This window comes from Salmo trutta, chromosome 28 (assembly GCF_901001165.1).
Source record: "Salmo trutta chromosome 28, fSalTru1.1, whole genome shotgun sequence".
NCBI lineage: Eukaryota > Metazoa > Chordata > Actinopteri > Salmoniformes > Salmonidae > Salmo > Salmo trutta.
Genome location: NC_042984.1, coordinates 41,252,876 through 41,267,510, shown reverse-complemented (window position 1 = coordinate 41,267,510; position 14,635 = coordinate 41,252,876). Strand labels below are relative to the sequence as shown.

The following is a 14,635-nucleotide window of genomic DNA, read 5'->3' as shown; positions in this document are numbered from 1 at the left end:
GTTGTGGGTGTGGGTGTGTGTGTTGTGTGCTGTGTGTGTGTGTGTGTGTGTGTGTGTGTGTGTGTGTGTGTGTGGTGTGTGTGTGTGTGCGCACTGTGTTGGTTAGTCACTGGCCATGTGAGTCATACATCTCCCACCTGCAGCCCAGCAAGCAGAGAACGCACACAGATCGGAGGGACAGATTGAAGACTGCATCGACAGAGCAGTGAGGAGCATCTGGATATGATGAATCACTGAGTTCTCACCAGCAAACGCTATGACAAGGACAACTCTAATCTGTAAGAGAAGAACCCGAGAGAGAGAGAGAGCGAGAGATCCCCACCATCCCCCCACTTTCCTCTAAAGTCTGAAGCACAGATGATTTTCATTCTTTACCCTCCAATCAGGGACTGATTCAGACTTGGGATTAACCAATTGAGAAGTAATCTCTGGCCAATTGTTCTAGCAGCGATCCTAATGGTAGGAATATACATGCATGTACAGTATCTCTATTTGAGTATCCCTGTCCTAATGTGTCCTAGTCGTACACTACGTAGGGAACAGGGCGCCATTTGAGATGCAGCCCTGGTGGAAGGTCATTAATAAGGTAGATGTCAGTAAAGCTTTATGAAATAGGAGGGTGGCTCTACTACTAGCCCTGCTAACCCACATACAGATAACAAGCTAACCAATTACCTTTAACAATCCTCATCATCTCCGTGGTATACCCTGACCCCTTGTCCCCACTGCCTCCATCCCCGCAGGCACACACACACACACACACACACACACACACACACACACACACACACACACACACACACACACACACACACACCTGCACACACACATTGACGCACACACATAGATGTACACGTGCGAACACACACAAGCACACGAACAGACACACACACACACCACACGCAAGCACACACACGTAACAACCGTGGCTTTGAATTAGCTGTGCTACTAACCTTTCCAGCGCTGAGATTCACACACCTCTAGTGAACTAAGAGGGAGTCCTGTGTCTGTCAACATCCACCTGGTAACGGCAACAGCATGTTGCTTACAATATTAGCACCAATACCATAGTAAAAATGATACACACCAATACTATTTCAAGAAGTGTGCGAGCAGGGTTGCTAAGTAATGTAGGACTACCACAGCACAGTGTCCAGACAACCGCCAACTAGGTCAGGATGGCACCCCCCCCCCCCCCCCCCCCCCCCCCCCCCCCCACACACACACACACACACACACACACACACACCCATACATATGCAAGTGCATATATACAGTGGCTTCATCCCCCTTGGCATTTTTCACACACACACACACACACACACACACACACACACACACACACACACACACACACACACACACACACACACACAGACACAGACAGGTGAGTGAGAGACAGAGTAATTGTTGGGACACTTGTGACGGCAGCTGTGAAGTCCTTTGTGACAGACAAGACACTTCCTGGATGATGAACTCATTCACTTTTCTTTGCGTCCCATAATTCCCCTCCACCTGCAGCGCCCTCCCCCTGGGCAACTTAACGACTGCAGAGTCGATTAAACATTTTACCTGTCAATCAGCCAGATATAGGTTGCGTCCAAAATGGCACCCTATTCCCTACAGAGTATAAAACACAACTTTTGACCATTATGGGCCCTGGTGAAAAGTAGTGCACTTTGTATGGAATAGGGTGCCATTTAGGACGCATTGCCGGCTCTGATTGCCCTGACTCACTTACTGTTCTGGTTCCAAAGCTAGAGACTGGAGTCCACCAACGACTGCCATTTAAGTAGTTGTTTTTGAATCTATACCACTCTGACAGAAGTTGGTATGTATTTGTTACCAGTACCACGAACACAGTCTATTCCTCGCACTAAGATTTCTAAGAAATGACCATTATCTAACAAAAAAATGATCTAAAATGAGATTGTAAAAATACACAACATTGTTATGCACCAAAAGGTTTATCATAGCTTGAGAGTTGATAAAAAAGACAGTGTAGGTGTGAAGTTTTCTCAGCTCAACATAAAGTGAAGGTCGCTTTGGGAGCAACTCAGATGTATTTGATAACGAGAGGGAAGTGTGCTACAAGGCCTGATGAGCCAGCCGGAGTGTGTGTGTGTTTATGTGTGTGTATCAGTCTACGCCTGTATGCATGCATGTGTGTGCGTATGCATACCTGCTTTCGTGCATCCCTGGATGCGTATGCGCACATGTGCATGTGCGTGTGTGTGTGTGTGTGTGTGTGTGTGTGTGTGTGTGTGTGTGTGTGTGTGTGTGTCCTCTGTCTTATTCTCTTTCATGTCCTTTCATGTTTCATTACAGGCTACTTGGTCCTTTGGTTGATAAAGTGCACGTCGGTAGAGTTGACAAAGTGCACGTCCACATTTTGTTTAGTGACAACCATTTTTGTGGGCAGCGAACAGACGGAGCAAAGAGAGAAGAAGAGTGCTGATTAATAATTCACCGGGGTATGTGCTTTATAAATAGTGAACGATTAAATATGTAGAGGAGCACGGTGTACTGTACACTGACTACCCTCCAGACCTGGGTTCAAATACTATTTGAAATCCTTTCAAATACTTTATCTGGGCTTAATTGAGCTTGCCTGAGTAGTCCCACCGTTGCAAACTGCCCATCAGGCACTCGAGGTAGACTAGAGCAAACGCTAAAAGTATTTGAAAGATACAAAATAATATTAAAAATAAAGAAATCCAACCCAGCTCAGAAAAGTTGCCATGTTTTGTTCCCCCCACCCTTTCATTCTTTCGTTTCTGCTGAGACACTGCTTTAGACGTCATACAGATAGATGCAGGATCTTAATTTGATCACCCTGTTGCAGGAGTACAGGAAATGTACAACTTGTAGTGTATTTGAGGTTTAAAAAGGCTTCTGAAGTTTGTTTTCCCTTACAAAAAATGTATCAACCCGTACAAAAATGTCCATTAATTATAATTCACGTAATAGATCACATTTCCTGTTGCTGCATGATTATTTTCCTGCTGTAGCAAACTGACTCAAATTAAGATCCTACTATACATCTGTATGTCTTCCCTCTACCTCTCTTTCTCTTTTCCTTTCTCTCTCTCCCCTTCCATCTTTTCACTTCTCATCCGTTCCACTACCCTCTCTCCCTCACCATCTTTCTCCCCCCCTCTCTCCCTCTTGGTCTGTATCTCTCCCTCTAAAGCAGCTCTCCCTCTGGACTGGCCACGTGACCCAGCTACAGTATAGCGTGCACCTTTCAGAGTCTCCTCCTCAGCCTGTCTCTCCATCCGGCGTGCTGAGGAGTCACAGGCCACGACGGGCCACGACGGGCCACGACGGGCCACGACGGGCCACGACGGGCCACGACGGGCCACGACGGGCCACGACGGGCCACGACGGGCCACGACGGGCCACGACGGGCCACGACGGGCCACGACGGGCCACGACGGGCCACGACGGGCCACGACGGGCCACGACGGGCCACGACGGGCCACGACGGGCCACGACGGGCCACGACGGGCCACGACGGGCCACGACGGGCCACGACGGGCCACGACGGGCCACGACGGGCCACGACGGGCCACGATTCTGAAAGCCAGCCTACCGAAGCTCCTGCAGTGGCCCACTACACTTAAAAGATTCCTGGCCTCCTTTATTTGAAAGAACCGATATTCAGCAAACTGCCGCAGCCCCTTTCTGTCTGTGTGGCTCCAACAGTTTGAATGGGCTGGGATTCCTCTCGGTTTAAATCCCTTGATCCAATGCATCTTGGTCCCCAATCAGTCACTCAGGCTGTACTCTGGGGTCTATTTATAGCCCTGCCATTGTCTTTAGGTCTGGCTGGCTCTGGCACTGACCCATTGTACTGTACAACATTTCACATAGACCTTTGGGGAGCACAATGCTTAATCTATGATCTGCAAAACTGACTATTAGGTGGGTCCCGTGTGGCTCAGTTGGTGGGTTCGATTCCCACGGGGAACCAGTATGAAAAGTATGAAAAATGGATGTACTCACTGCTTTAAGTTGCTCTGGATAAGAGCGTCTGCTAAATGACTAAAATGTTTTTAAAAAATGAAAGGAGCAATGGTTTCATGATCTACACTGAATAAAATAGAAACGCAACATGCAACAATTTCAAAGATTTTACTGAGTTACAGTTCATATAACAAAATCAGTCAATTGAAATAAATTCATTAGGACCTAATCTATGGATTTCACATGACTGGGAATACAGATATGCATCTGTTGGTCACAGATACCTTTTAAAAAAAGGTAGGGCTGTGGGTAAGAAAACCAGCCAGTATCTGGTGTGACTGTCATACACGTCAATCCAGAGCATCCCAAACATGCTCAATATGTGACATTTCTGGTGAGTATGCAGGCCATGGAAGAACTGGGACAATTTCAGCTTCCAGGAATTGTGTACAGATCCTTGCAGCCTGGGACATTATCATGCTGAAACATGAGGTGATAGCGGCGGATAGAATGCAATTATGTTCATTGTCCGTAGCTTATGCCTGCCCATACCATAACCCCACTGCAACCATGGGGCACTCTGTTCATAACGTTGACGTCAGTAAACACCTCGTCCACACGACGCCATACACGCTGTCTGCCATTTCCCAGTACAGTTGAAAGCAGGATTCATCCACGAACAGCACACTTCTCCAGCGTGCCAGGGGCCATCGAAGGTGAGCATTTGCCCACTGAAGTCAGTTACGATGCTGAACTGCAAACCCACAGTTTCATCAGCTATCCGGGTGGCTGGTCTCAGACGATCCCGCAGGAGAAGAAGCCAGATGTGGAGGTCCTGGGCTGGCGTGGTTACACGTGGTCTGCGGTTGTGAAGCCGGTTGGACGTACTGCAAAATTCTTTAAAACGACATTGGAGGCGGCTTAAGGTCGAGAAATTAACATTCAATTCTTTGGCAACAGCTCTGGTGGATATTCCTGCAGTCAGCATGCCAGTTGCACGCTCCCTCAAAACTTGAGACATCTGTGGCATTGTGTTGTTTGACAAAACTGTCCATTTTAGAGTGGCCTTTTATTGTCACAAGCACAAGGTGCACCTGTGTAATGATCATGCTGTTTAATCAACTTCTTGATATGCCACACCTGTTACGTTGATGGATTATCTTGGCAAAGGAGAAATGCTCACTAAAAGAGATGTAAACAAATTAGCTTTTTGTGCGAATGAAACATTTCTGGGATCTTTTATTTCAGCTCATGAAACATGGGACAAACACTTTACATGTTGCGTTTATATTTTTGTTCAGTATATATTCGGAGTTCAAATCCTATTGTGTACTCAAACTATGAAGTTATTTCAAGGTAACACGTGGGATGAAATTGTGATTAACAATGGGATATAGCTGTATGAAATCACAAAGGACTATATTAGGTATATATGATCAGGTTTCAGAGAGACAACTTGAGAATAGAGACAGCTAATAACATCTTACAAGCCTTCCCCATATTTCACAAAGCTACCCATCAACCAAGACACGCCCAGTAGGTTTGTCTGAATTCAAACCCAGGGATCTAAATGCTGCTTTATGATTTCTCTGACGTTCCTTCTGCTAGGCTGTGAGTCAGTGGGGAGGATTAAAAACACCCAGTAATTGGTACACTGCAACGGCAGCACTCTAAATTCTGGTCACACGCACACAGACGAAAGCCTGAACCTCCCTGAATCATAGAGGCTAGAGAGAAATCCATCTCCCATCTCCCAGCCTTTAATTGGCAACCTGCAGATAGGCACAATGGTGATTTACTTAACCTTTTTCCCAGACCCCCCATTTAGGGAGACTTCTGACCTGGCTTTCTGCAGAGAGGGAGAGAATATCAACTAATCCAGTTGCTTACCCTCATCAATTTGGTTAACGTCTCATCTGACATCCGTTTATGGACGATTCACTAATATATTTAGGACAATGAGGAGAGCTTTCATAACTGTATAGCCTACCAAATAAACATTTACATTACATTTAAGTCATTTAGCAGATGCTCTTATCCAGAGCGACTTACAAATTGGTGCATTCACCTTATGATATCCAGTGGAACAACCACTTTACAATAGTGCATCTAAATCTTTTAAGGGGGGGGGGTTAGAAGGATTACTTTATCCTATCCCAGGTATCCCAGGTATCCCAGGTAATAAACAAGTTGTATGCGAGACAACAGTAGTTTCCAGGACACAGATTAATCCTAGACTAAAAAGAAAGCGCAATCAAGGATCTCCATTCAAAAATGTATTTTATTCCAGGACTAGGCTTAATCTGTGTTCGAGAAACCGCCCCATAGAGTATAGCTACTGTTACACAGGCCGTGTTTTCCCCCCGAAAATATCCAACGTAAAGAGAAGACCAGGCAAGTACAGTACACCCACAAAGGTCCTTGAGACTGAACATCTCTGATGTTAGGGGGCTCCCAAGTGACGCAACGGTCTAAGGCACTGCATCTCAATGCATCTCACTACAGACCCTGGTTCGATTCCAGGCTGTATCACAACCGGCCGTGATCGGGGGTCCCATAGGGCAGCGCACAACTGGCCCAGCGTTGTCCGGGTTAGGTTTGTAAATAATATTTTGTTCTTAACTAAAGGTTAAATAAAAATAAAAAACATTTGGGTTTTACTAAGCCACTCAACGGCTGTCTGTCCAGCTCCTTTCATCGCTCACTCCACCATCAAATCATTAGTATGCACATGTGGTGTTTTCAAGTTCTGTGTGCTTATCTACAGAAAAGAGGTCTGAGAGGGAAGAAGGGCTTCATTATAAGTGATTGGAACAACTCTTTTGAATACCAATGAATGGGAGGAAAAACCAACGTTTTAACCCTTTAATCAGGTATCCTTGAAGAACCACTCGCCAAAATTGAAAAAATGCCTCCATGAAAAATTGAACGGCAAAATAAGAGAAGAAATGAATTGTTGCGGCGGCAGACATGGTAGAGATATAAAGCTTGACCTGCCGCGACACTGTCAAGGTGGGATTGCTGTAAATAAGTTTGGTCGAGCCGCATTATTCACAAAGTAATGACAAACAGGAGCACACCTCTCAGTGAAGGATCAAGGGCAATAAGAGGGGGAAAGAAGGAGAGAGAGAGAGAGAGAGAGAGAGAGAGAGAGAGAGAAAGGGAGGAGGATATTACAGCGAGATCGCACCACTATGTGGTGATGCTATGCTGTTGAGCTTGAGATGAGATACAAGCCACATTCCCTGAAAGGGACACAATACAGATTTGATAGTTGGAAGAAGAGAGAAACGTGACTGAGAGGTAGGGAGAGAGAGAGAGAGTGAGAGAGAGAGAGAGAGAAGGGAATAGAAACAGATAGAAAGGGTGAGAGAGGAGGTAGAGTATGTGGAAGAAGGGAAAGTCTTGCTTACCTCCAGGTGAGGCGCGGGGTTGAATCCGCACAGGTTGCACACTTGGGCGTGGCACTGGGTGCAGGAGGTGTAGTTGGGCGGCTCGGCTGTGCTGCCGATGTTGAGCTCCGTCTTACACAGGGGGCAGTTGACTTTGGGCTTCTCAGGCTCCACAGGCTCCACAGGCTTGGGAGCAGGCTCCTGTCTGGCCGCCGGCTGCTGCTGCTGTTTGAGGGGTGACCCTTGCTGCTGCTGTGGCCCCTTGTGTTGATGCGCAGGCGACTGCTGCTGTTGGGGCCCTTTCTGAGTTGGTGCATGGGGGCTACCCATCGGGCCACCTGTCTGGAAAGGTTTAGCACCAGGGGGTCCTTGTTGTTTATTGGCAGGTCCACCCCTGGCAGGGGAGGGCTGGGAGGACGGTGGCCCTGAGAGGGGGTCCACAGATGCCAGGGTGCTGGCTGCCTGGTTGAGGAGCGACGCCCCAAAGCCAAACAGTTTGGTGAGGCCGTCCTGGGGGGGCTGCCCCTGGGGGGCGGAGGGTCGATGTGCGGGGGAGGAGCCAGCGCTGGCAGCCTGGCGGCCGCCCTGGTGCTTCGGGGTACCTCTACCCAGGTCTGGCTGGGAGGGAGCCTTGGCCATGCCCACCAGGGGGACTGCTCCAGGGTGGGGTATCCGGGGCTGGCCGGGACCTCCAGGCCCTCTCTGGCCATATGGGATGTGCTGGGGAGAGCTTGTCGAAGACCCGGGCAGGGAGGCTGAGCCGGCGACAGGGTGTCTCTGTAGGCCAGGGGAGGGCTGTGGCTGATGCTGAGCCTGGGGGTTGGCTTGAGGCTGGGTTTGGCCAAAGGGCTGTTGCTGGGGCTGGCTTTGGCCGTAGGGCTGTTGTTGGGGCTGGCTTTGGCTGTAGGGCTGTTGTTGGGGCTGGCTTTGGCCGTAGGGCTGTTGTTGGGGCTGGCTTTGGCCGTAGGGCTGTTGCTGGGACTGCCCATAGGGCTGGGATTGACCATAGGGTTGGGGCTGAGTTTGGCTGTAGGGCTGTTGCTGAGGCTGGGATTGACCAAAGGGCTGGGGCTGAGTTTGGCCAAAAGACTGTGGCTGGGATTGACCGTAGGGCTGGGCCTGGGGCTGAGTTTGACCATAGGGTTGGGCCTGGGGCTGGGGATGGGATTTTAGCTGGGCTGGATGAACAGGTGATGGCTGGACAATGGGTTTGGCTTGGTGGGATGGAGAGTGGATCTGCTGCTGGCTCTTGGATCGTGCGGTGGTCATGTCAATGCCCAACGCCCTCTGCATCTGGCAGTTGAGACAGAGCCACTCCTGGACCTGGGAAACACAAACAAGAGAAAAAAAACATGTTAACACCACAACAAGTATATTCATTCATGTACTCCTCTTTGATCTTTTTAAACATATCAAGTGTTTGAAACATTTGGTCAATCACTACTGTAATTGGAACCTTCCAATATGTCTATTTGTCCAAGTTTTGACTTATGGGATTAAAGAAAGTAAGTTTACAAATGAGTAATATCCAGTAGCAATTTAACCACAAATGGACTGCAGAACAGACTGATTGCTGAGTAAATAACCGCAGCCTGGCAGTAGATTCACTTCATAATCTAGAGATAATGAGCTCACAGCTCCTCCTCCTCCTCCTCTTACAGATCCAGGGATGTCCTCCCCTGTGTCAAAGCCTGCTTTCCCACTCCACCTTCAGCTGGAGAGAAGCGGCTCTCCAAGTGAGCTAAACCAGCCTCCACTGCCCCGTCATTATGTTTCCCTTTTCCTTTTCTTTTTTTTCTTTTTTCTTCTTTTTTTACATTTCAGTCCTTTAGCAGACACTCTTATCCAGAGCGACTTACAGTTAGTGCATTCATCTTAAGATAGTGCGGTGGGACAACCACATATCAAAGGCATAGTAAGTACCCTTTCCCACAATGAAGTAGCTTTCAGCAAAGTCAGAGCTAGAAAAGGGGGAGTCAAGTGTGAGTGTTAGTTCAGGACTGGACAGATAGGGAGCTACCCTCCCGTAGGGGTGGGAAGGCCAAAAGAGCAGAGGTGGCAGAACGGAGTGCTCGTGTTGGGGGTGTAAGGTTTGAGCATAGCCTGAAGGTAGGGAGGGGCAGTTCCCCTTGCAGCTCCATGGGCAAGCACCATGGTCTTGTAGTGGATGCGGGCTTTGACTGGAAGCCAGTGGAGTGTGCAGAGGAGTAATGTGAGATGGGAGAACTTGGGAAGGTTGAACACCAGGCGGGCTGCAGCATTCTGGATAAGTTGCAGGGGTTTGATGGCAAAAGCGGGGAGCCCAGCCAACAGCGAGTTGCTGTAGTCCAGAAGGGAGGTGACAAGTGCCTGAATTAGGAGATGCTCCGCATCCTGTGTAAGGTAGGATCGTACTCTACGAAGGTTGTAGCACGTGAACCTGCAGGAGCGAGTCACTGCTGTTGATGTTTGCAGAGAACGATAGGGTGTTGTCCAGGGTCACGCCTAAGGCTGTCAAGGTCAGGAAATTTTGTCAGCCGGTTATTGTTATGCAGAAGACTGCCGGTCTCACGGTAATTGACCGTTAATTAACATAAACACGTTTAGCATCTCCAGGCTTCCACGTGTACAAGCAGCTGATTTGCATCTTTGCAACATCTACTTTCAAAATAGTATAATAAATCAACTGAATATACACCATCACAATAAATCCATTATTTATTTTAGTCAGGTTTAAAGGAACATTATGATATAAAGAAAATGTATTTCCGAAGTGCAGAATATGAGTTATCTGGCTATGCTCCATGCCATAGGCTGTAGGCTTTTTTCATTTAGCAAGATATGCTTGTAAGTCCCATGCCATTATTTTATATTATATGATTTTAAAGTAAGAAGAATATGATCGAACTAAAATAGAAAGGATATTCTGGAGTGAGTGCACGTACGAAGTGGCGATGTTGAGCGTAAAAGTGATCGTTTGAAACAGGTCCTATACGCTAGATTTAGAGCTATTTGGCAACGTTAGTTGTGAATAATACAAATCTTCCAATGTCTTAGAAATGAAAAACATGATGAGACTATAGGCTTTTGATGATTTGAGAAAGTAGCAAAGAAAGCTTGAGCTCTGATCCTCGCCTCAGGCTGCACAGCAGTTCTCTCATCAAGTGGTCATATTTTCACCCATCAGACTAGTCTCAATTTTATCTTGTCTTAACTAATATGTAAAATTGGTTTTGATTTAGAATGGCCCATTTATCAAATGGGCAGGAAATAGGGCAGGGGGAAAAATACATGCTATCTGTATGCACTCAGATAGCGAATGGAGGCCGCGCGCTTTCCCGCCAGTGCGTTTTTCAATGATGCCTGGTAGGCTACCTCGGTTTTATTGCTGAGCATGTGCTTAATATGAGCATCTGAGAATAAATAAAAATATAAAATAATATATAAAAACACTTATTTCACTCCATGCATCAACCGCTCTTTGAGGAGCATGCTCTCGCTGTGCGACAGGTGATTGTCCACCGAAACTCTGTATGCCATTGGCTCTCCAACCCTGTTCCTGCATCTAACCAGTGCTTCATTTGGGAAACCAAATAAAATCAGTTCGGCAACATCGATAGTAACATGTTTTCGCAACAAAACATATTTCACTAAACTGTAGACAGCCCCAATTATGTACCAAAGACATCTTAAATCAGTTTTGTTTTATGTTTTTCTGCCATGCGTAATATGCAGTAGGCTATGTATTGTATAACAGCACAATATTTTGGGTTCAGAAGCCTATGGGTATGAATAAGCTCTAATATGTATATGGCTGTTTTGAATGAATCATCACCTTAGAAAGCTGTCCATTTCGTTGTGTAAGGTTTTGAAACAACATCCACAACGAACATGTTTACACTCAGTTTCAACCTGCTGTTGAACTTCTTTCTTCAAATTGAGCATCACAGTGAGGTGAGTTTTAATGCATGATACTGTTTGGATGATACATGTTTGATGTGATTTTTGATTGCATTTGCATTGTTGTCAGAGTGGTTGGAGGGACAATAGAGCCCTGAGTACCAGGCCATGAGGACCTGATGGTCTTTAGCAAGTTGGCTACTACCAAAGCATGTAGTACCCAACGGTCACATATAATTTTACTGCGGTCATTACTCATGACTGCTGGTGTAGCGGTAATAGAGTCACCTCAAGAGGAGGATCTGGCTGTTCACGTGTCGAGAGCAGTGGATAGATCTTGGAGGATGAGAACAGAGGAGAGAGAGTCAGCTTTGGCAGAGCCTGCATGACATAGAGAAGAACAGTCTCTTTTGAGTGACCTGTCTTGAAGCCTGACTGGTTAGGGTCGAGAAGATGGTTCTGAGAGAGATAATAAGAGAGTTGATTAGAGACAGAACAATCAAGTGTTTTGGAAAGAAAAGAAAGAACAGATACAGGTCTATATTTTTTGACGTCAGATGAGTCGAGTGTTGGTTTCTTGAGAAGGGGAGCGACTCGGGCCATTTTGAAGTCAGTGGTCAGGGATGTTGAGACTGGTGTTTTACGGGGACTATTTAATGAAGCTGCGGTGATTCATCTCGACAGGATGCTCTCAATTGTGCATCTGTACAAGTTTGTGAGTATTTTAGGTGACCAGCCAAATTTCTTCATCCTCTTGAGATTGAAGAGGCGCTGTTGCGCCTTCTTCACCACTCTGTCTGTGTGGGTGGACCATTTCAGTTTGTCCGTGATGTGAGATGTTGTTTCCTACTTTAACCACCTGGGGGCGGCCTGTCAGAAAGTCCAGGACGCAATTGCACAGGGCGGGGTTGAGACCCAGGACCTCAAGCTTAATGATGAGCTTGGAGGGTACTATGGTGTTGAATGCTGAGATGTAGTCAATGAACAGCATTCTTACATAGGTATTCCTCTTGTCCAGATGAGATAGGGAAGTGTGCATTGTGATGGCGATTGCATCGTCTGTGAACCTGTTGGGGCGGTATGCAAACTGAAGTGGGTCTAGAGTGGCAGGTAAGGTGGAGGTGATATGATCCTTGGCTAGTCTCTCAAAGCACCTCATGATGACAGAAGTGAGTGCTAGTCATTTAGTTCAGTTATCTTTGCCTTCTTGGGTACAGGAACAATGGTGGCCATCTTGAAGCATGTGGGGACAGCAGACTGGGATAGGGAGCAGTTGAATATGTCTGTAAGCACACCAGCCAGCTGGTCTGCGCATGCTCTGAGGACGCGGCTAGGGATGCCATCTGGGCCAGCAGCCTTGCGAGGGTTAACACGTTTAAACGTCTTACTCACGCCGGCCACGGAGAAGGAGAGGGGGGCCCACAGTCCTTGGTAGCGGGTTGCATTGGTGTCACTGTATTATTCTCAAAGTGGGCAAGGAAGGTGTTTAGTTTGTCTGGAAGCAAGAAGTCGGTGTCCGTGACGTGGCTGGTTATCTTTTTGTAGTCTGTAATTGTCTGTAGACCCTGCCACATACGTCTCGTGTCTGAGCCATTGAATTGAGTCTCCACTTTATATTCTGCCATATTCCCAGACATCTTTCCATGGTTGAATGCGGTGGCTGGCACTTTCAGTTTTGCGCGAATGCCAACATCTATCCAAGGTTTCTGGTTAGGGTACGTTTTAATAGTCACAGTGGGTACAACATCTCCAATGCACTTCCTTATAAACTCACTCACCGAGTCAGCGTATAAATCTATGTTATTCTCTGAGGCTTCCCAGAACAATTCCCAGTCTGCAGAATCAAAACAATCTTGAAGCGTGGATTCCAATTGGTCAGACCAGCATTGAATGGTTCTAGTCACGGGTACATGCTGTTTGAGATTCTGCCTGTAGGATGGTAGGAGCAAGATGGAGTTGTGGTCGGATTTGCTGAAGGAAGGGCGGGGGGAGGGCCTTGTATGCATGGTGGATGTTAGAGTAGCAGTGGTCCAGCGTATTGACCGCGCAAGTGCTGCAGTCAATGTGCTGATAGAATTTACGTTGCCTTGTTCTCAAATTAGCGTTGTTAAAATCCCCAGCTACAATAAATGCTGCCTCAGGATATATGGTTTGCAATTTACATAGAGTCCAGTAAAGTTCTTCAAAGGTCGTCAAGGTATCTGCTTGGGGGGGATATGCATGGCTGTGACTATAATCAAAGATAATTCTCTTGGGAGATAATGTGGTCAGCATTTGATTGTAAGGAACTCTAGGTCAGGTGAACAGAAGGACTTGAGTTCCTGTATGTCGTTATGATTACACCATGAGTCGTTAATCATGATGCGTACACCCCCACCCTTCTTCTTACCAGAGAGATGTTTGTTTCTGTCAGCGTGACGCATGAAGAAACCCGGTGGCTGTACCAACTCCGACAACATATCCCGAGTGAGCCATGTTTCCGTGAAACAGAGAATGTTAAAATCTCTGATGTCTCTCTGGAAGGCAACCCTTGCCCTAATTTTGTCCACCTTGTTGTCTAGAGACTGGATATTGGCGAGTAATATACTCAGAAGCGGTGGGTGGTGTGCACGCCTTTGAAGTCTGACCAGGAGGCCACTACGTCTACCTCTCCTGCGGCGACATTGTTTTGGGTCGGCCTCTGGGATTAGATCTAATGTCCTGGGTGGTGGTCCGACCAAAGAATCCACTTCAGGAAAGTCTTATTCCTGGTCGTAATGTCGGTAAGTTGACATCGCTCTTATATCCAATAGTTCCTCCCGGCTGTATGTAATAATACTTAAGATTTTCTGGGCTAACAATGTAAGAAATAATACATTAAAAAAAAATACTGCATAGTTTCCCTAAGAACTCGAAGCGAGGCGACCATCTCTGCGTCATCTTTCCTTTGGCATAAGCCAACCAATGGCTAACCGCCTGTGAGAGAGAATACTGAAGCAGACATTTGTGCATCTTCAGTCAGAAAAGAACTTGCACAAACTTTTTTCCCCTGGCACATTTTCCGGCTGTTGCCCGCATTGCCTTCATTGTTGTTTTCCTTACTAATAATAATTTTGGACATGAGTACGTCCTATCAAAGTAATTGCCTTATTATCAATATAGATTCTGTATATTGTGTTGTTGTTTCTAATGTAGCACACCGTATGTATGGAGCATAATGTATTTACTGTTTTATTCACGTTTTCAAGTACAGGTAAAAAAAAAGAATCTGATTCTTGCATAAACTGTAATGGACACTTATAATGTGTGTAAAATACTTTTTGGAAGGTTGTACTGATTATGATGAGCTAATGCTAAGCTAAATGCCAGCTATGTGTGGCGCCATGTTTGTTGACATCATACAATGCATTCTGGTT

At 46.6% G+C, this 14,635-nt stretch overlaps 1 protein-coding gene across 1 annotated transcript in view; it reads right to left on the bottom strand.

Moving 5' to 3' along the window:
* LOC115166387 (protein bassoon-like) overlaps window positions 1-14,635 on the bottom strand; it is an 86,720-nt gene that overhangs the window by 35,639 nt on the left and 36,446 nt on the right. The window contains exon 2 of the mRNA XM_029720293.1: window positions 7,383-8,684. Coding sequence (XP_029576153.1) covers window positions 7,383-8,684 — 1,302 coding nt within the window. The remainder of the gene's footprint in view (window positions 1-7,382; window positions 8,685-14,635) is intronic.